General features: G+C 38.1%; 2 protein-coding genes across 6 annotated transcripts in view; one reads left to right on the plus strand and one right to left on the minus strand.

Annotated features, from left to right (window-relative positions):
• The window catches only part of lrch1 (leucine-rich repeats and calponin homology (CH) domain containing 1), a 71,952-nt gene extending 68,234 nt beyond the window's left edge, over positions 1-3,718 (minus strand). For all 3 annotated transcript variants that reach the window (XM_054615112.1, XM_054615113.1, XM_054615111.1), the window contains exon 1: positions 3,381-3,718. In XM_054615112.1, coding sequence (XP_054471087.1) covers positions 3,381-3,594 — 214 coding nt within the window. In that variant the 5' untranslated portion in view covers positions 3,595-3,718. The remainder of the gene's footprint in view (positions 1-3,380) is intronic.
• A 4,215-nt stretch (positions 3,719-7,933) lies between these two features.
• rubcnl (rubicon like autophagy enhancer) lies at positions 7,934-20,353 on the plus strand. 3 transcript variants are annotated; one of them, XM_054615457.1, is made up of 17 exons: positions 7,934-8,001; positions 10,065-10,170; positions 10,487-10,877; positions 11,594-11,844; positions 12,746-12,843; positions 13,155-13,542; positions 13,822-13,867; positions 13,967-14,072; positions 14,230-14,366; positions 14,487-14,551; positions 15,001-15,040; positions 15,465-15,542; positions 16,063-16,183; positions 16,826-16,887; positions 17,703-17,856; positions 19,615-19,705; positions 20,044-20,353. In XM_054615457.1, the coding sequence occupies exons 1-17, from the start codon at positions 7,999-8,001 to the stop codon at positions 20,145-20,147; spliced, it is 2,241 nt and encodes a 746-aa protein (XP_054471432.1). In that variant the 5' UTR covers positions 7,934-7,998; the 3' UTR covers positions 20,148-20,353. The 3 variants fall into 3 exon arrangements, with proteins under 3 accessions (XP_054471432.1, XP_054471434.1, XP_054471433.1); XM_054615459.1 differs by having other exon boundaries at positions 10,499-10,877; XM_054615458.1 differs by lacking the exon at positions 7,934-8,001 and adding an exon at positions 9,879-9,965.
• Positions 20,354-21,861: the final 1,508 nt, after the last annotated feature.

The following is a 21,861-nucleotide window of genomic DNA, read 5'->3' on the forward strand; positions in this document are numbered from 1 at the left end:
ATCGTAAAGAAAGAAGGGAGGCTTTATGAGGGGAAACATTTGCTCTCAGCTCCACAAGAAGCGCTGTGATCCAACGGTTTGGCCTGAGTCAGAGGCCCGTCTGATGTCTTACATTTTCCTGACAAAACAAAAAGTGACCATGTGAACCATGTTCTCCTTTCTGACCGGTCCTGCAACTTCCTAACAATGCCTCCAACGTTCGGTCACTAACAAAAAAAAATCCATTTGAGCAGCAATTTGTATAAATTTACATTCCTCCTCCAACAATTTATAGTCTGACACAGATAGGCTTGATTTACATATTGCATTTCTCTAAACACAGAATTATTAGCAGTGTATTTTGCTGTTGAAAAAAAAACTTTCAGCTTCATATCAAATCTGACCAAATGCCATCTGACTCATCAGCTCCTGAGCAAACGCCACTAGCTCTCAGGAAATCAAACTCTGGGTCTCCTGACAAGACAAATGTGATTACGTTTGTTAGTGAAGGTGTGATTATATGATCCAAACCAACTACAGAAAACATCCCACATAACACAAGGCATGATGGGTAGTGGGAGACAAACAGGAGATTCAATTCGTCATGCTTTAAAGAGTGGAAAGCAACTGCAAGGAACTAATCTTCCATCCAAACACCAACAGAACTAGACAAAAATACAATAATAAGTGACAAAATACTGTCACATTACAGGCAAATGCTATGCAAGTGGCGTAATCATGCACGCCGTTGGGCAAGGCAGCACTGAAGTACGATGCTGGAGGAAACAGCCATCCACAGACTGAATCCAAATCCATGTAAAAACTGAACCACACAGCCTCCATACTCTCCTCAGTTTACTTCATGCTGCTGTGTGTGTGTGTGTGTGTGTGTGTGTGTGTGTGTGTGTGTGTGTGTGTGTGTGTGTGTGTGTGTGTGTGTGTGTGTGTGTGTGTGTGTATTTCCTTAAAAATGACCCACTGTGGTTATGCAAGCCACATTTCTTTTTTTAAGTGTACATAAACAAAGTTGCAGCAACATAACGTCACAGTGACTTTCCAGTCCGACGGTAACACGGCCGGCCTTGACATTCAGGAGAACCGACTTCACACAGAAAAGTGATGGTTTCACTTTTACATGATGAGGTTTTAATCCAAATCTGCTTACGTTTTTCTATATTTGCAGTGTAGTAGAAGTATAAAATACAGCATAAAGGGGAAATACTAACATAAAAGTACAAGTAACTATAACTGTACTTTAGTATTTGAGTAGATATACTCAGTTACTTCCATCTCTGCCTTTCACAAGTAGCTGTTTTCTGATTAAAACACATTAAGCACATAAAAAAAGAAAAAGATGTGTGAACTCTATTCATAAACCAAGCGTGTCTGTCCTCTCCATGCCTGTTTACAACTCTAAATGGATTAAAAAAAGAAAAGGGGAAGTGGTGGGGAATTCCACAGAAGGCCCACTGAACACTCAGATCCTGCAGACATTTAAAGCAAAACTGGAAGCTTGAGGAGATTTTTATTTTTTTATTTTTTCCAGTGAATGTCTGAATCACCAAGATCCTGTCTGCAAAAAAAAATACATGCACTCATCCAGATTAACATCCAGCTGTGCAGAGGCAAAAGTTAAGACTCCACACATAATGCAACGAGCATGCAACGTCACAAAGGTTGCGAGTTCGATTCCCGGTTGTGACTCAATGACTAAAACACATTATTTTGATTTTTTTTTTGTATGATTAATGTAAATTCCTGCACAATGCAAAAAAAAAAAAAAAAATAAAAAATACATGCACTCATCCTGATTAACATCCAGCTGTGCAGAGGCAAAAGTTAAGACTCCACACATAATGCAATGAGCATGCACACGTCACAAAGCATGCACACGTCACAAAGGTTGCGAGTTCGAGTCCCAGTTGTGGCTCAATGACTAAAACACATTATTATTACACAGAATCACCAAGATCCTGAATGCACTCATCCTGATTAACATCCAGCTGTGCAGACACACAAGTTAAGACTCCACACATAATGCAATGAGCATGCAAACGTCACAAAGGTTGCGAGTTCGATTCCCAGTTGTGGCTCAATGACTAAAAAACATTATTTTTAATATTTTTTTTTTTTTTTTTTGAATGATTAATGTAAATTCCAGTGAATGTCTGAATCACCAAGATCCTGTCTGCAAAAAAAAATAAAAAACATGCACTCATCCTGATTAACATCCAGCTGTGCAGACACAAAAGTTAAGACTCCACATATAATGCAAACGTCACAAAGGTTGCGAGTTCGATTCCCAGTTGTGGCTCAATGACTAAAACACATTATTTTTTATATATTTTTTTTGTTTTTTTGAATGATTAATATAAATTCCTGCACAATGCATTCCAGTGAATGTCTGAATCACCAAGATCCTGAATGCACTCATCCTGATTAACATCCAGCTAAAGTTAAGACTCCACACATAATGCAATGAGCATGCAAACGTCACAAAGGTCAAATGAAATGTAAATTCATGCGTCACAAAGTTAATGAGTTGATTCCCAGTTGTGGCTCAATGACGAAAACACATTATTATTACACAGAATCACCAAGATCCTGAATGCACTCATCCTGATTAACATCATCTGTGCAGACACACAAGTTAAGACTCCACACATAATGCAATGAGCATGCAAACGTCACAAAGGTTGCGAGTTCGATTCCCAGTTGTGGCTCAATGACTAAAAAACATTATTTTTAATATATTTTTTTGTTTTTTTTGAATGATTAATGTAAATTCCAGTGAATGTCTGAATCACCAAGATCCTGTCTGCAAAAAAAATACATGCACTCATCCTGATTAACATCCAGCTGTGCAGACACAAAAGTTAAGACTCCACATGCAAATGCAATGTCAAACGTCACAAAGGTTGAATGAGTCGATTCCCAGTTGTGGCTCAATGACTAAAAAACATTATTTTTAATATTTTTTTTGGCTCAATGACTTTTTTTGAATGATTAATGATTAAATCCAGCTGCACAATGCAAACGTCACAAAGGTTGCGAGTTCGATTCCCAAGCGACACATTATTTTTAATATTACACATTTAATTTTTTTTGTTTTTTTTGTATGATTAATGTAAATTCCATGTCTGAAGCCCTGCAAAAAATAATACATGCACTCATCCTGATTAACATCCAGCTGTGCAGACACAAAAGTTAAGACTCCACACATAATGCAATGAGCATGCAAACGTCACAAAGGTCCCAAAGTTCGATTCCCAGTTGTGGCTCAATGACTAAAACACATTATTTTTTTTATTTTTTTGTATGATTAATATAAATTCCTGCACAATGCATTGACTCCATGTGTGAATGCACGATGCTGCCCCTCCTGCAGAGAGAAGTCCTACCTGCGTGCACCGTGTCCGTCAGGTCGTGGTTCGCAGCGGTCCGGGGGTACTCCTTTAGTTTCCGGGAGCTGAGGTTGAGGACTCCGCTGGCCGCAGCCTCCTCCAGCGCCCGCTCCAAGCCCCGGTTCGGAGGCAGGTTGGCCCCGCCGACCGACGGGGAGGAACCGAGCTGGGAGAGAGGAGCTCGGGCAGACTCCGGTCCCAAAGTCGCCATAATGCTCCACCTCTCCACGTGGTTGTGATAATGTCGGGTGTATCCGAGAGAGAGGGTGGGGGTGTGGGGGGTAGTTAAGAGGGGCAAACAAGCAAACAAGCGGTGCACCGACTTCTTCACCGACGCGTTTCCTCCTCGATCGCAGCCGCCGCGTCTGTCTGCGCGGCACGGGAAGCGGCAGAGATTAAGGAGCGGTGCTATTTCCGGTTGTCACATTTCAAAATAAAACATCTCAAAAGAAAATGTATGTAAAGATTATTATTATATACACATCCCCATGGGGGAAACAACACAGACAATAAATACACATACTACACAAAACAGACAATAAATACACATACTATACAACTACACAGACAATAAATACACATACTACACAACAAAACAAACATCGAACAGAAATAAGAATAAAAATAGATAAAAATAAAAATAAAAAATGTACAGTAAGAGATAAGATAAGATAAGATAATGAAAAATAAAAATAAAATAAAACAAGTATTATAAATAAGCAATAAAAAAAACAGTAGAAAAAACAACAATAACTGAAATATTATATTTACAGACAGAGAAAAAAACAAAAAACTATTTTAACTATTTTTAACTTTTTTTTTAACTATTTTAACTATTATTCTTATTTTTTATTTTTGTTTTATTCTATTTTTATTTTTTATTTTATTGTATAATATGTGTATTTATTATCTGTTTCTGTGTAGTTGAGCTGCTGCAACACTTGAATTTCCCCCATGGGGATCAATAAAGGAATATAATAATAATATTATTGCACAGTGTGATGTGTGATGTATTGCACAGGTTTTTATTGTCATGTTATTATTGTCATGTGGTCATGTGGTCTGCTGGGAGCAGAGTTGGTTGTGCAACCTGACAGGTTGTTTATTTAACGCTCACTTATATATGTTTTATTTTAAGTTTTATTCTCTTTTAATTATAGTCTTAAAAATACGGGCTGAATGTAGTTTTAGTGTGATTTGGTTATATGCCTGGTTTTATTTTCTATTCATCATAGTTCCGTTTCCGTTTTCGCTGCTACTTCCGGTTGTCACATTTCAAAATAAAACATCTATAAAAAAATGTATGTAAAGGAAAAATGCTGCGGTTGTTTATTTAACGCTCACTTATATATTTATTTTTTAAGTTTTATTCTCTTTTAATTACACTCTCAAAAATACGGGCTGAATGTAGTTTTAGTGTGATTTGGTTATATGCCTGGTTTTATTTTCTATTCATCATAGTTCCGTTTCCGTTTTCGCTCTGCATTTATGGGACTTGACAAAGCTCACTCACTGCGCATGCGCACTTGGGGTGTGCAGCTGGGAAACGCAGCTATACAGCGACATCTGCTGGAGAGAATCCATGCATGCTGCCTTTTGAGTAGAAAAGAGTTTATAAGAAGCTTTTTACCACAAAAGCTGTTCATGTTAGTGGCACATAAACCCACACAAACTGCTGAGTCATAACAGAAATGAACAAAATCCTATTAGGTAATACAGCACCAGTCAAAAGTTTGGACACACCTCCTCATTCAATGGTTTTTCTTTATTTTTATTTTTTTCTACATTGTAGATTAATATTGAAGACATCCAAACTATGAAGGAACACATATGGAATTATGTGGTAAACAAACAAATGCTCAACAAACCAGAATATGTTTTATATTTTAGATTCTTCAAAGTAGTTGAATGAGAAGGTGTGTCCAAACTTTTGACTGGTACTGTATGTAGAACTATAATATCATGTATAATTAAATTGTCTTTGTCTAAAAATGTGTATGCAATTCCCTTATTATGTGACTGAAACTTTTTTTTTTAAATATACCATCTTAATCTCCATATTTTTGTTCTATAGAAAGATCATGAGGGTCCATCTAAATCTAATATGTATACAGTACCAGTCAAAAGTTTGGACACACCTTCTCATTCAATGGTTTTTCTTTATTTTTATTTTTTTTTTTCTACATTGTAGATTAATATTGAAGACATCCAAACTATGAAGGAACACATATGGAATTATGTGGTAAACAAACAAATGCTCAACAAACCAGAATATGTTTTATATTTTACATTCTTCAAAGTAGTTGAATGAGAAGGTGTGTCCAAACTTTTGACTGCTACTGTATATATCTCAATATGAGATCTCATTATCAGTAATTGTATATTCTCAACATCTGTATCATAGGTTTAGGCTGCTATGGATTGAAATTCTTTAACCAGAGGAATCCAGATCAGGAACAACAGTGAGAAACCACAGGAAACTAGAAGGTCACTCAGAGAAGGCAGACCTCTGCCCACGTCATGCTCTATCTCACAATGTTAAATATAGTAAATTGTGATCTGGATTTGTTTCAAAATTCAATGTGTTCTTCCTTGGCCCATTTTAAACCCTTCTAACAAGTTTAAAGACAATAAGTCTAGTATTGTTTTCTGTACTCCTGGTGACAAACAAAATGAACAGAAACCAAAACCTCCTTGGTGGGTGATAATGTAAAGACATGGAATGACTTTTTGTTTACGAGTAAATATCACAAAAAGTTAATGACACTGAACCTTTCCCCCAGGTTTACACGGTGCAGCAGTAAAAATTTGCCCACATTTCACTTTTTCGGCTGATCAAAGCTCTTCGCAGTATTGTGTGGGCACCTGCAGACAGTGTTTCCATTGACATTTGCAACATGACCTCACATAGTTGCCATTATAGCACTGCCCACACCAGCCAGAATATCACAAAAACACCTTTTCTAAAAGGAATACCTGCGAACAAACAACAAATGGTATGTTTTATAAAAGTTAATACTTTGAAATAAAAGCAGCCTGGATTCAGCTCTGTAAGCAGAGAGATAATCTGTATTGTGTTGAAGGTAAAAGCCCTTATTTACTACCATCTGAGGGTGTGTGCGTGCATGTGTGCATGTGTGCATGTGTGATAGTGAAAGAGTTCCATTGGGGAGCGCTGAGTCAACCGATTACATAACCAGCTTGCATCAGCAGATACACAGTGTGGATCACCGATTACAGTATGTGTGCCAACACAGGATTGTACTTTCATAGCCTACTTGTGAGGACGTTTATTGACATGATGTACAATTCATCCAACAGACTACCCCTAATGGAAACCTTTATTCTAAATGTAATCTATGCAGATGTCTGCTTCTGCTCTGTGCAGGCTTGTGTTTCAGCTCCGTCTCACAGGTGAACCACAACTTGACGTGTTTTATAGGCTTTCTTTTTTAACAATACATTTGTAAATGGAGGTTGATGCTCTGAATAACTGTGTTGCATAACGCATTGTCCAAAATAAATAGGAGCCAACAGTTTCCGCACAATCGTGTCTGGCTCACATGCGGCCCCACAACGAACGTGGGCCGGTTAAGAGTGGTGAGTCAGAAGTAAGCAGGCAGTCAATGGTAGTATCAAACTGGAAATTAAAGGTGTTTAGAAAAAGTGTGAGTCACTGCACCCACGAGAGGTCCTTCAGTATGCAGCCATTAATGAGCACCCAAAATATCATGCAGTCTGGTGCAGCAGTATGCAAGATTAGCCGAGGACAGACACAGAGATAGGGACACACACATGCACACACGCACACGATCTCATTATTTCCTGTCAGAGATTTAAAAAAACTAAATTAAGAGCATTTTAAAGGGAGATAATGTTTTCTATATATATATATATATATATTATTTATATTTATATATTTATTTTTTAAGTCTGTGCTGCCTTTAAGTTTTTCTCCTGTAAACATGAATCAAATCAAACTATCTAATGCTTCCATTCTAAGTCAGACTTCCTCTTTCTCTCTACCAGCTGCCAGATGTCGTGACAGCCATCAGTTTGCTGAGCTGAGATATTAATATTTCTGCTGATTAATGGCTTGTGCTGTTCAAACTATGGTTACTGTTAGATTGAGGAAGATGCACCATTATAACCTTTGAACATGTTACTGCTAATTTTCTATTGCCTACATGTATGCAACACCAATTGTCCCCATGTTTATCTGATTCTATTTTTCTTTACTCTGTTTTTATGTTCTTCAGCAAAATTACACTTTTCTCCACAGGCTGAAATCATCAATCAAGAGTTAAGTAACACAATTCCAAAATAAGAACAAGGGTGACATTATACTTCTAACAAAACCTCCACTTATTAGGACATTTGTGATCATTTTTTGGGGTTTAATAACTTGATGAACGCTCTCTCTGTCCAGTATTAAAAGAGCACTTTGGCCTCTGTGTTTTCAGGAGAAACACTGCCGATTGCTCAGCTGCAGAAAGTACAAACCACTGTTAAATACAGGAAGTGTTGATAACCAACCGCCTCGCTTCCTTTCAAGACTTGTTTCAGTCCATTCTGCCTCCGACAGGTCGCAGCTTAATTCTGGGAGATTACAAAAATGGTGAGTAGCTTGATTTATTATGCGGTTATTAAGATGTTTTGTATTTGTGTATTGGTTCAGTGTTTCTTCGTTGTCCTGTCCAATGCCCTTTGCTATTAGTGAAATGTGAAACATGTTGGTACTCCACAACATTATCACTCACAATCAGAGTCTGCACTCACACAGGAAGCTTTAAGCAAACCAGCTTCTTGATGTATGACTAATAACATGTTAAAGAAAATTATACTCTTATAAAATACTGAGTATAACATGTGGTTCTGGGGTGAATAATAAAGACCGAAATCACTACCACTGTTCCTAGTACATAGTCCTATTCAAGTTTTCCATTTTTATTTGAAAAACTACAGTGTGTTTTTCCTTTCTTCTCTTACTATCTGACACTTTTTTTAAATGTATGTATTATATAAAAAATGTTAAGGGATATTATTGGTATTTCTCATTGTTTAAAGGACATAGTGGGCTTAAAATAAAATAGGCAAAATATCAGTTGGATAACGGTGATCAGTTACTATAACTGTGAGTTGGAGGGTCAATATTTTCGGTTACATAGATGTGAGTACCAAGTGTCATGGCAATCCATCCGATAGTTTGTCTGTTAATCTCTGAATTGATTTGTTACTCTGGTTGAAAGCTGCATCTTTAGAGTTTCCAAACCACTGACCCCCGACTGTTCGTACTTTATGACGTGAAACCAGCTGATGCCTTATGGAGCTGTGACACTGTGGTTTTGTGTGTGTGTGTGTGTGTGTGTAGACTGACTGGAAACATTTCCAAGTTATATACGTTCAAATTAAAGTAAAGCTGTCATAAAAAGCCAATCGACCATGTTCTCATGTGTAGGGGTGGGAGGGGGTGGTGTATGTGTGTCTGTGTGTGGTTTTGTAAGTGTGTGTGTGTGGGAGGGGGTGGTATGTGTGTGTGTGTGTCTCAATGTGTATATATATTATATATATGAGTATGTCTGCAAGTTGTACTGCTGTTCTAAATAGGACAACAAAATATGACAAATAGTTGTATATTTGTTAAATAAAACCAAACAAACATGAAAATGAAGTGAATAGATGAAATGGGAGTCAGAAATTCCAAAAGGTTAGATTGTGACAACTTTATGTTCTGCAAACTGACATTCACACTTCTTGAAGTTGATAAAAACCTGTCCAAGATTCAGTTCAGACTGCTGCCATCAGACTTCCTCTGACAGGACCATGCATGTACCCCCATTTTAAACATCTTTACATTGTGGTTTAAAGGGAATTTCACTGTAAAGCTTTAAACAGCGCCACCTGAAAGCAGCAGACAGCTGTCAGTTGTACCAAGGATGAGGTTTAAAAGCAAAAAACAGAAGTTCACACACTTTCTCATACAATTTCCTGAAATATCAGTAGTGCGAGAAAGGGCACTTACATTTTGGAATTTGTGAAAATACTGTTAATGCCAGGAGCAAGTACTGAGATTGTAGGCTCTTGCATGAGCTAATATATATATATATTCTCCTCAATTCTTACTTGCACAAGTGCGTTTCCTGTGTGACAAATGTCTGTGATTGCGTTTTACTCCACACTTGGATGGATTTGAAAAGGTGTGATTACCAACATTTCTACAAGTTGACTGCTCCCGGAAGAAAAAGTCTCCTTTTTGTTCCACTGTGTAAATATTCTCCACAATTCCTGTCTGAGACACTTTCATACTGGTGTCCAGAAACACATCCTGTGTGACCTCGTCTAGTATGTTCAGTGTAGCTGAGGGCGGTAATCTTCAGACTTGAGACTTTGCGCTCAACTTGTTTTATGATCCTGATCAGAATCTACGAACGATCGACAGGAACTGCAGCAGCTCTGATAAAACTTCAAGCTCACGTCTCCAAACAGAAAAAAAAAGTTATCATCAGTGGTGAACAACTGCCTGAAGGTGTACGTGTTTGGGTAATTTTGGATTCTTTGAATCTTTACTCACTGCCATAGCTGGTAAGCTGTTTTCTCATAACTCAGGAAGCACCGTCACAGCAGGAAGTTTCCACAAAAGCTGCTGTCATTGGGAAATTTTGTCTCTCCTCTTCTTTGCAGATGGGAAGCTGTGAGGGCATGTCCTCCTCTCTCCACAGATCCAGATACTACATCAGCTGGTGTGTAGACTCCGCAGAGTCACCAACACCTGCAACTACAGGTGCAGGTAAGATCCACCGCACTCTCAACATACGTTTCCGAAGCTTTGAAGCATCTTTAGGGCGTCTTTAGACTGCGGTTACAAAGGAATCAGCAGGTGTTACATGACTGCTGAGCATTGAGAAACACAGATCAAACATGATCCACATTAAAACCCTTACCTTTGGTGAGCTTTTAATTTGAAATATCTAGAAGTGTTATCAATCTGGCTCAAACACCAGAACAATACGCTTGAAAGAAACTCCCTTTCATCCCTCAGCAAGGTGCATTTTGAATATGTATTGATAAATAACATGTATCTGTCTCCTCTTTCTCTCTATAAGTCGCTCAAGAAGAATCTTCACACCAAAACCATGAGCCGGCTGTTTCAGGATCAGTCCCACTTCTCCTCCTGTCACCACCAGAAACCAGTGGAGGAGAAACCGACACAACATTTTCCCATCAACGCTCAGAGCCAACTTTCACAAAGAGGACACATCACGGTGGCGTCACACATTCCCACCCATCCCAGTCAAACACAGCCTCCAGCTCGGCTGTGCACAGCACTGACAAAGCCTCTTATCGTCATGATGGTGGTGAGGAAGGCAGAAAGGGGATCAAAGAGGAGCTGGAGGACAAAACCTTCCTCCTTCCCAGGGGCAGTCCGGTCATCTCCAGACGCCACAGGCCCGTCTCCTGGCATGGAAACGACAGCGGCACGTCTGCGACATCAAGGTAAAAAATAGAGTTTTTGATTTTCAAGTTTTATTATCTTAGTGCACTTCATGTAAATCTATTTGCACTTTATGTTTTCAAGAAAAAACATTAGGAGGAACATCAGGGGCTTCCTGGAAATGGCTCCAACACTGAACGCAACAGGAATTTAATTTGAAGTTTGCTGTTCATCAGAGAATCTTTTTTTTTTGTGCCTCCCTTTTTAAATTTAGTTGTGAAGTCCTCAAATAATGATAATATAAACAAAACAAAGATAGCCTCTTCATTTTCCGTTTCAATTCCTGTTTCTTCATAAACTCTAGGTTACCAATAAACACTGTGATCTTCATTTTCAGGAAACAAGTCAATGGACAGAGATGGTGTAGACATTCCTATTACATCATTACATTTTAAACAACAGTGACGTTTATTTAGTGTAATTGAGGCAGGCAGATATAAAGTTATTCCTGGAGAGCAGCTTCAATGTGATCTTTGTGTTGGTTGGGAATAATTCAATTGTGTGTTCAATTTTCTGAAAGTACTATGTTAAGTTTACTTTTTAATCAAGATTATTTTGTCTAGGCAAGCTTTAGAGAAATTCAACATAAAAGGACATTTCTTTCATGGAAATTTTACGTTTTCAAATGTTCTCTTTTTGAATTTGTGGAAGTTTTTTATTATGTGGCCATCCTGTGTTTTTTGTTGTTGTTTTCTGACTGAAACATGACTTCTTCTAGCTCGGACTCCCGTACTCCTGCTTCTGGTTCGCCGTCTCTGGATCAGTGTGGATCCAAACCGAGCTCCTGTCCCCACCCGTCCCCTCTTAAGAAGGACAAGAAGGACAAGAAGCCTCTCTGCGTCTCTGCCTCATCCCATCTGAACCGGCTCCTCAGCTCTTGGGTCCACCGTCCTTTCAGTGGACAGCAGGGATTGGCTGGGGAGGACAGGGGGCGGGGGCTGACCGGCTGTGATGCCTCTCACTCATCAGGTAGAATCAGTTTAATCATTACAGGTGTGTCTACAGAACCTGTAATGATTGTGTTTACATGCACAGAGTCCACCTGTCATTTCCCAACCGTCCCACCTCTGGTTATGATCTGATTAAGATCAGTTTAATTGTCTGGAACCATAAAACAGCTGACGTCCTGTGTTTGAGCAGCATGTGGTTTCATCCTGAAACAGCCGGCTCATGGTTTTGGTGTGAAGATTCTTCTTGAGCGACTTATAGAGAGAAAGAGGAGACAGATACATGTTATTTATCAATACATATTCAAAATGCACCTTGCTGAGGGATGAAAGGGAGTTTCTTTCAAGCGTATTGTTCTGGTGTTTGAGCCAGATTGATAACACTTCTAGATATTTCAAATTAAAAGCTCACCAAAGGTAAGGGTTTTAATGTGGTGCTGCCACAGTAACCCTGTTGTCCCAAAGTCATTTTTTCCAGTTAAGTATTGGGGGGGACAAACCAAGGAGTTCAAAATTAGTCTGGCTTTTTTTTAACTCACTCAACATTTCATGCATATGAACATGTTAAATCTGCATTAGTTACTGGGATAGGACAGCTATGGAGACTACTATTTATGAAGTATTTAGGTGGTTTAACAAGACGCCATGCTGCTCTATTAGAAACAAAATGAGGACGTTGTTGCTACCAACGTTTTGCAGGTGTTTGGTCATAAACTAAAGTATTGGACAAACTGAAGGTCAGAGTATCAAATATATAATTCCTCCTCCAGGGACCATGAATGTGGGGACTAAGTTGCACAGCAATCCATCCGATAAAAAAGCTCAAATGTCAGCCTCATGGTGATGCTAGAGAAAAAGATAGGGGATGTTGATTTAACTATTAAATAAGTTGAAGTTGAAGTATTCTTTTTGTGTTTTGTCAGGTCTCCCTACCTCAACACAGCACAGAAAAGAGGCAAGATGCAGTGGTATCCCAGAATACTCTGAAGACATCTTTAAGACCAGTTGTGATCTGGAGAAGGTGCGTTAGTTCCCAGAACAGTGCAATTACAGTTATTTTGTACTTTTGTACATTATAGATGGAAAAAAATGTAAAATCTGATTGCAAAGATTAACCTGTATCAAGTCAATTTCTCATGTTAACATAGCTTTTTAACACAGATGAATATGTATGCATGGGAAAGATCCATGTTTGCTATCAGTCTCAGAGTTTTATCTCATAATCTCTCTGCAAAATTGTAAATGACCTTTTCATCTGACTCTGGATAACACTGTCAGTATGTCGATAATGTGCTGCTTCACCAGTGTCTCTCTGAATGACTGTGTGTGCAGGAGAATGCTCATTTCATTGTGGTGGACATGATGCTGGAGGTGCTGGAAGGTGTCAAATGGACCCTGAGGTCCAATCGTTTGACTTCCACCATGGACACACACCAACACTCGCACTGCAGCATGTGCACACACAGAGACACAAGCTCGGCAGAGGACGTACCGACACATGTGCACGTACAGAGATGTAAAGCAATCAGACAGTCACAGACCTGCAGCGCAAGTGATCCTAAGCATGAGACGGACAAGACATCCCACAGAAACACACACTCATCTTATGTACGCACACACCTATACACACAGGATGAAGAAGAGGAGGAAGCAGGGATACATGAGGCTGAACATTCACCAAAGACTCTCTCCATCCTCTCCTCTGACAGTGGATTTGAAGGTAGAATTACCCTCACTGAACATTTAGATAAAGCAGTATATTAAAGTGTGGCAGGAGTAAAATTGTATATGTAATTTGTGATTTAAAAAAAAAGTCATTATCTTTATTTTTAATAGTATTTTTGATTGTTATTTTCATGTAGCATTTTTACTCAGTATACTTACACTTACACCTTAAGGATTAAATGTAACTAAGCTCTTGGGTTTTATTGTATTTCATTATTTTGACAAAATGTATATAAAGATATGATGTCTCTGAATTTCTGTGTTTTAATTTCAGACTTTGTAGTCAACACTATGCTGACACCGAGAGAGTCCCTCAGAAAGTAAGAAAAAACACCCAAATGACTACGTGTCTGTCTAAATCCATATTCGTGTTCAGATTATGTGAGTCCTGAGTTGATCTGTGGTTTCCCATGATGCAGTGCAGAGTGTCTGGCCCAGCAGTTGGTGCTAGAGTTTAGGAGGAGCTGGCTTCCTTCCCGGGAGCCTCGGCGTGGACGGCTAAGCCTCCGTAGTTCACTGCAGGAGGTGAGAATACATCACAACGACAAATATGCCAAACAATAGAGAAAATTAAACAAAAACATGCATTTCAACAAGCTACCCAGTTTGTTTCTAGTCCCTTAGAATGATAGCCTATCATTTTCTCCTCTCCTCATGTTACTTTTTGCCTTTTTATTTCCAGTTGCCAGGTACTGGAGTGGTGGCGGTGAGCAGCGACAGCCTGGCAGAGGAGATCAGACATAGGACCAGGATGAGAGGATCCCTGAGCTGGGCCCCACAACGCTTCCAGATCATCTTCACTGTTCAGCCAACCAACAAGTACGTATGACGTCTGACGAGACTCAAACACACCGAATACAAAATACAAAGAAAAAGAAACAAGATGGATGAATGGAAGGATGGATGTGGACATTCACATTTGACTGTTTCCACCTCCAGACGCAGTGAAGTAGTGGCTCTGCAGCACTTCCTGTGTGCCGGCTGTGGGACAGAGGTGGAGCCTCGTGAGTATTCACAGTTCACACAATCAATTCAGCTTCAGTGCAATTGAAACTGGGAAGTTCAACCAGAAGTAAAAGTAAAATAGAAAACGTACAGTTCTTGTATCAGTGTGCACTGAGGGGCACTGAATACAGACATTATCCTACAAACACAGGGGCTTCACTTTGTAATACAACAAACAATTCAATGGAAAAATCATCTGTTTTATGGAATTCATTCTGTATATCATTGCCCCTTTAATCCTTTTGTGTTTTTCTTGGGTGAAATTGTCCAAATACTACAACACATGTTACATTATCTCACAATGTTTGTGCTAAACTAAACGCATGTGGACACAATCAGGCCTCAGATTGTCTTTAATACCTTTAAACAGAAACAAGACAATGCTCATCAGAAGTATGAGCTGATGAAAGTCTGATTTCTGACTCTCTCTCTCTCTCTCTGCTACCAGGGTACATAAAGAAACTGCGGTATTGTGAATATCTTGGAAGGTACGTAGAATATTTTGCTGTATCAATATATAACAGTGCCAAGAGTCTACTGCCATTCAAGCAGCTCAGCTAGACTAAAGTCAGATGATCTTTAAAGTTTCGACAATTCATCTTGTTGGGAAAATGAATATCTGTATCTCAGATGTTACAGCTATCCGTCTAATCGAGTTGAGAAATGTAACTCAAAGTCAGTTTGATTCTTCCTGACGGGAACATGAATATCTTTATCAAAATCGAATGGTAATAACAAACAATACTGAGCTATTTCAGTCTGTACCAAAGAGGTGGCCCAAAAATGTCGTCTCTATGCTGCTAGCATATGTAAAGAAAGCAATTATCTAGCGTGAAAGGCATTATGGTCTTTAACAAAAATGAATCCAATTGTTGTGCTTGGATTAATTATTAATTCTGATTCATTTGGCAGGTATTTCTGTGACTGCTGCCACAGCGGCTCTGAAGCTGTGATTCCTGGTCGACTTCTGTCCTGCTGGGACTTTGGAAGGTAGTAAAACCACTAAAAGAACTCCTGTTACATCAAGTATTAATGCAACTGACTAATACATGATAATATCATTATTGATTTGAATACAGTAATAAACATGGTAGATATTAATACAGCAGATTCTGCTGAAACTAGTGGGCTTAATGTTTTTACAACAAGTGTTTTTGCAACCCTGTTATTAACGACAACAATAATACATTAATATTTCCAAAGAAGAAGACATCTTAAAGAACATAAAGCTGAAGAGTTAAAGCATTACCATTAAAAAGGGTTTGCAAAAGAAACATTATAAAAAGATATGATAAATAAAGAATATAATATTCATATGAAGTTAAAATAATTACAGACAACCAGAGAGCAAATAATGATACTATTATCATTCAATTCAATCAAGAATATTCCTATGAATCCAATCAAAGCATTATTATTCATATATCATCATTCAATACATTTGTGGGAGAAAGAACATGTACACTCTGATTCTTCATAAAAATATCTCATATTAATATTAATATTGCAGATACCCTGTGAGTGATTTCTCCAAACAGCTGCTGGATTCAGTTTGGCATCAGCCTCTGTTTGACCTGACCTGTGTGGGTAAGACACTCTACAGCAAAGTGAAAGAGCTGGACAAGTTCAGGGTGAGTTAAACACTGAATTATTACAATTATTAATAATATTATTGTCATTATTGTTATTACTATTAGAATTATTATAGTCATGGCCTTTATTATTTGACATCACTTCCTGTTCACAGACACCTGGATAAGCTCATGTCGTGGTTTAGATTAACATAAAAGTTATTACTTTAGTATTTCCATTTCATTCTACTCCACATCATTTATTTGACAGTTATGGAAACTTTTCAAATCAAGATTTTTACCTTAAAAAACATACAATACATTTATGATTTACAGTCCATTAAACATAAACATGTCACAGGATTTATTTTACTGCAATAAGAGTACTTCTATTTGACACTTTAAGTACATTTAGCTGATAGTACTTTTACTGAAGCACTGTAGGAGTTTAATGCAGTACTTGTAATGGTGTATTTTCACATTGCTGTCTTGGTACTTTAACTTAAGTACAAGATCAGAATACTTTTTCCATTACCGGCAAAGAGCGAATAAAATATTCTTGATTTTTCTTTTAAGCAGATCCAACACAAATAACACAGCAGCTAAAATGAATTACAACTTTATTTTGATATTTTTCAATTGACTTTCCTTTGTTCCTTCTTTATTTCCTTCCTTCCTTTTCCTCTTTCCTGTCTCCTTCAGGAGCTGCAGGATCAGCTGATGGGCATCAAGAAGCTGCTGAAGGCCTGCAGATTATCTGAAAGGTAGACAGAATATATAATACGCAACCTTTGTATTACATATTACTGTGATACTGTACTTGTTTAAAGATTGTAAACTAGAAAGTAGAGTTGCAGACTTCAAGAATCAACTCAATATGATAAAATATATCACACTAAGTTTAATTATGATTTGATAAAGCCACTGCATCTAAGATTTGAAAACATTTTACTTTGGTGCCCTCAAGTGGCAATATAAAACACGACACTGTGGCATGCAAATGTTTCACAAACGCACAAAACATATGCAATGACAATCATAAAAAGGCGCTACAATCACATTAACATCTAGATAAAGTAACTTTGATATTTATTGTGTCATGATTATCACAAGTACCTAATTGTAGGTTTAAATGTAAAAGTTTATCCCTATTTCGCCAATGCGTATTTATTGATGAAGTTTATTGAGATTCATCACCTGGGAGGATAAGAAGCAGCATTTACATATTCAAAGGGCCCAGAAATCTCAGCAGACATATTAAGTATTTAACTTTAGTTCAAGTTAACTTAAGGAAATCAATAAAAAAAATACAACAATAGAGGTAGAATAATATAGGAGAATAATACTGAGGTGACCTATTTTGAGAGCAGGTATAGCAGAGTTTGAAATGTGAGCTCAGCAATGGTTTTCCATGATATATTTTATGGCAATGTTTTGTCCGTTTTGATTTATTTTGGTAGAAAGGACTCAGTCAGACTCTCCATCATGACAGAAATACTCAACCTGAAGCCAAAAAAAAAGACATTTGCCATCAAGAGGAAGCATTTTTAGTGTGTTTGTGTGTGTTTTTCTGTCTCAGGGTGATGGCTGAGTTTGAACAGCTTCCTGCTCACCTGATGGAGCAGCCGCACCTCTTCTCCATGGACGACCTCTTGAGGGTGAAGAAGGGTCAGCTTGTGGCTCAGGCCAGAGCGGTGCTGCACTCTGCTATCGACCATGTTGAAAACTGTGAGGTCAGTCTGAGGCGACGTGAGAGGTGGCATGATTTTCTATTTAAATCTATAGAAAATACATATAGTACATTCCTTACCCAGCATGTTATCATTGTTCCCCTATCTTCATGATATGAGATGCTGAATGTCTGCAGATATTTTATCTCCGGACAAAGCCAAAGCAGCACAGGATTGACTTAAAAACAGCAATGATAATGTCCTGGAGTCCAGTCTTTGGGGATTAACATTACAGGGGGAGGTTGGGAATAAAATTCCGACTGTGTTTATCGTTCCTGAAAGCAATTTGACCATCGGGATATAAGAGGATATGGTCTGTAATAGACGTGGACATTGAGCAGGAGAAAGCTCCCGTGATGGTTTTAATCTTTTTTGTCATTATATTGGTTCCCAAATGCACCTATATGTTGGTGTTATCATGTTACCATTTATCAGATTGGTAAAAACATTGTGACATCCTCCATTCTCACATAAGAATCAAATTTCACGCTGAACTGATAAAAAAAATGTTCTACCCCACTGGGGTGTGGGGTAAAAAATGAACCAGATACTGTAGCGCTCTGGACGGGATTAAAATCCCTGACCAGAGAGGGTAACATTAAAATACCCCCGGCTCTCTCAGAGAAATAAATCCAGTCTGAATGGGGCTCAATACTGAATTTGGGGTAAGACTTTCAAAAAGGCAATCTCATAGAGCTTAAGCAGTTGAATGAGTCAAAATGTAAAGAAGTGCTAACAATGGGTTTGCTTTTTATATTTGTAACTCATTTAGATGGCTTTGGAGAGATCTGTTTTCACTTTGACATTAAAGGCGGTCTTACATGGGAGATTTACAAGATTTCTTGAATTTATTTCTGTTTTTGTCATTGGATTTTTCCACTGGTTTGAAGTGGTCAGGACTCAGTTAGTAAAAAAAAGTGATGTCATGCATTTCTATAAACCAATAAGATAAGATAAGATAAGATAAAATAAGATAATCCTTTATTAGTCCCGCAGCGGGGAAATGTACAGGATTACAGCAGCATAGAGGATAGTGCAAACAAGGTACATAGTAAAAAAAAACAAGATCAAAAATAAGTATTATAAATAAGCAAATAAGCAATAAAAAAGCAGTAAAAACAGTAAAGAATCCACAGTAACTGAAAGGGTTTACCCGTATAAATCAAACCCTGAGGACACAGCTGGTAGGATGTTATTAATTGTTAAAGGATAGGGTCACAATTTTTTAAGTATGTCTTAAAACACTATTCAGGTGCCCAATTGAACATCAAACCAGTGTGACCATTCCCTCTGTTCATACTGGCCAGTAAAATCGTATTGTCAGATTTGTCAAGTTAGCCAGCTAACCAGCTTGTTAAAACCATAAGTTAATGTTACACTGGTCACAAAAAATGAGCCTAACAGAGTTGGAGATAGCAATGTGCTTTACTACTCTGTGACATCTTGCCTTAAGTCTGTTGAGTTTATCGGTTTAGAAGTTACCGCTCAACAAAGGTTGTGATGGCAACATAGAACACATAAAAATGTCCGCTTTGACAATCTTGCTACATTTATTTGACTGGGAATTCCCGTTCTATTTCTATTTTATTTCTATGAATGGCCCCTTTCTTTGCAAATTAGCTTCATTGCAAAGACACTCCAACAAAGATCAGCGCTGAAAGCCACACGCACTCAAAGATCGGCTCTCCGACACATATTTGTTTTTGAGAAGGAAAACTTCAAAATGGATTTTTAACAATTCTTCTGACTTTTCTCACACAGTTGTGTCTGGCCAGAGGTTTCATCTGTGAGTTCTGCAGAGAAAGAAACATCATCTTTCCTTTTCAGGTGGACATATGTAGGCGATGTCCAGGTAAGCACTGCCACATGATTCCTTTTAAAATAAATGAGGTATGCAGAATAAAAGCTGATGAAAAAGCTGATGATGTAAAATGGAGGCAAATAAAAGACGCTAATATATCTTAATGCTGACAAGTTCACCATATCAGCTTAAAAGGTGACGTATCAGTGTTTTCCACCTAGACTTGTGTTTTCGTTAGCATTAACTAAATAAAAAATGAGCTAACGTAAGACTTTGGGCAATCTGAGTTGGTATCTTTTTTGGAACAAAATAACCTAATTTCACACAATTTGTAGTTACAAAAACAGTGCAGATATGATAAACTGTATTTACATTTTTATTTTTTACAGTGTGCAAGGCCTGCTTTCACAAATACTGTTTTGTGGAAAAGAAGTGTCCGAAATGTGCACGGATCCAATCACGGAAAAAAAGTCGAGAGGGATCCAAGAAGTGACAACTCGGCACCGAGCTTTATGATTCAGCTGCATTACGTTTGCAGCAGTCACATAACAAAAGTGATGCAATTCTTGTGCATACAAATATTTTCATGTCTATAATCAGGGAATACAAAACTCACAATGTTTGAATCAATCTGAAATATTTCATGTTTCCTATGGAAATTAAATTGGCATGAGAGTTATTCTCAAACCAACACCTCTGCAAAAGCATTTCAAACTGTCTGCTGTCTTTTCTTGATTTTGCATGGGTGTATGAGTGTGGTGGGCTGTGTGGTGTTTCTCAGAGTAACACTGATGAACTGCAAAAGCAGACAAAGTATATCAGCTCTGGACCTCTTTTATGAAATTATACGAATGTTTATTTACTGTGATAATTTAGTTTTTTATGCCTCCGGCCAGCCGACATGACAAAGGAATTATGTTTTTGGGTTGTCGCTTAAACGCTTTACATTGCATGCCATCATTCACCCATTTACACACATTTACACCCATTTACACATACACTAATGGTAGGGGCTACCATGCAAGCTGGCAACTGCTCATCAGGACTCAACTTATTCACATCACACTCATTCGAACACTGAATGTCACAGCAATAGAGAGAAAATTGGGGTTCAATGTCATGCCCAAGAACACACTGGAGGAGTGAAACGAAGAAGACCTGCCCCAACTGTGAGCCACAGATGGAGGTGAATGTACGAGAGCTGGAGTACCCCAGTCGCGTATACGACAAGGAGAGCATACAGATCGAGCAGTAAATCGTTCACATTTCATTGCTGCTTCTTACTTTCTACATCTACATTCCTAATTTTTTTCATGACACACAACAAGGGTTCTTGTCTGGATTTGAAATGGGGATGTTGCGGTTCAGTACACCACTGACACCCCCACTTTTTAACTTTTATGGGGCTTCTGCTGGACTTGGAGGCCTCTCACAGTTAGCAGCAGTAGAACATGTGCTCTTTGTCAACCGTAGAGGAAACTGTAGCTGGTATCAAAATGTCAACTTTTGGACCTCAACCAAGCATAAAAATTGCAAATGCATATTAAAAAAAGTGGATAGGAACAATCCTTGATATTTTAGGTAGATGTTTCATGACAGAACGTGTATGGAACCTGAGCTCTTGGTCCCTCACCAGTTTGAGGAAAAATTGGATTATAGATTGGTTTAATCCTGGACAAAGACTCAATCATTCCAAAAGAACGTCTGGAATAACCTGAATACATTGAAAGATACATCTTGCTGCTGGATGACAAGTCAACAAAATCACGCATTGAGTTTTCTGCTAATGTTTATGGAGTTACAACATTTAATCAGGGAGCAACATAGAAAGTGTTGAGATCACATATTGTGTATCCTAACTTGAGAAACCAAACATAAGGTATAGTGAACAACCACAGTGATATCCATGATATATTCAAACATATTTAAAAAATGTAGTCTTCAGCAATTTAAATGAGACTAAGTTAAAGTGAATGCTGTTGTGACTTAATAAGCATATCTTAAAATGAATAGCAAAAACTCATCTCTCTAGACCGATGTTTGTTGGGGTAAATGTCCATCTACTTAGTTAGGTCCCATGACATTTACTTGTCTCTCGAACAACATTTTGCAGCCCTTTAGCTTCTCCTAATGGCAGTGTGTCGAACCCCTCAAGACAGGAAGCTTGTTCACACCTGCATGGATTAGACAGGTGATGACATCTCAAC

This window comes from Anoplopoma fimbria, chromosome 16 (genome assembly GCF_027596085.1).
Source record: "Anoplopoma fimbria isolate UVic2021 breed Golden Eagle Sablefish chromosome 16, Afim_UVic_2022, whole genome shotgun sequence".
Lineage (NCBI taxonomy): Eukaryota > Metazoa > Chordata > Actinopteri > Perciformes > Anoplopomatidae > Anoplopoma > Anoplopoma fimbria.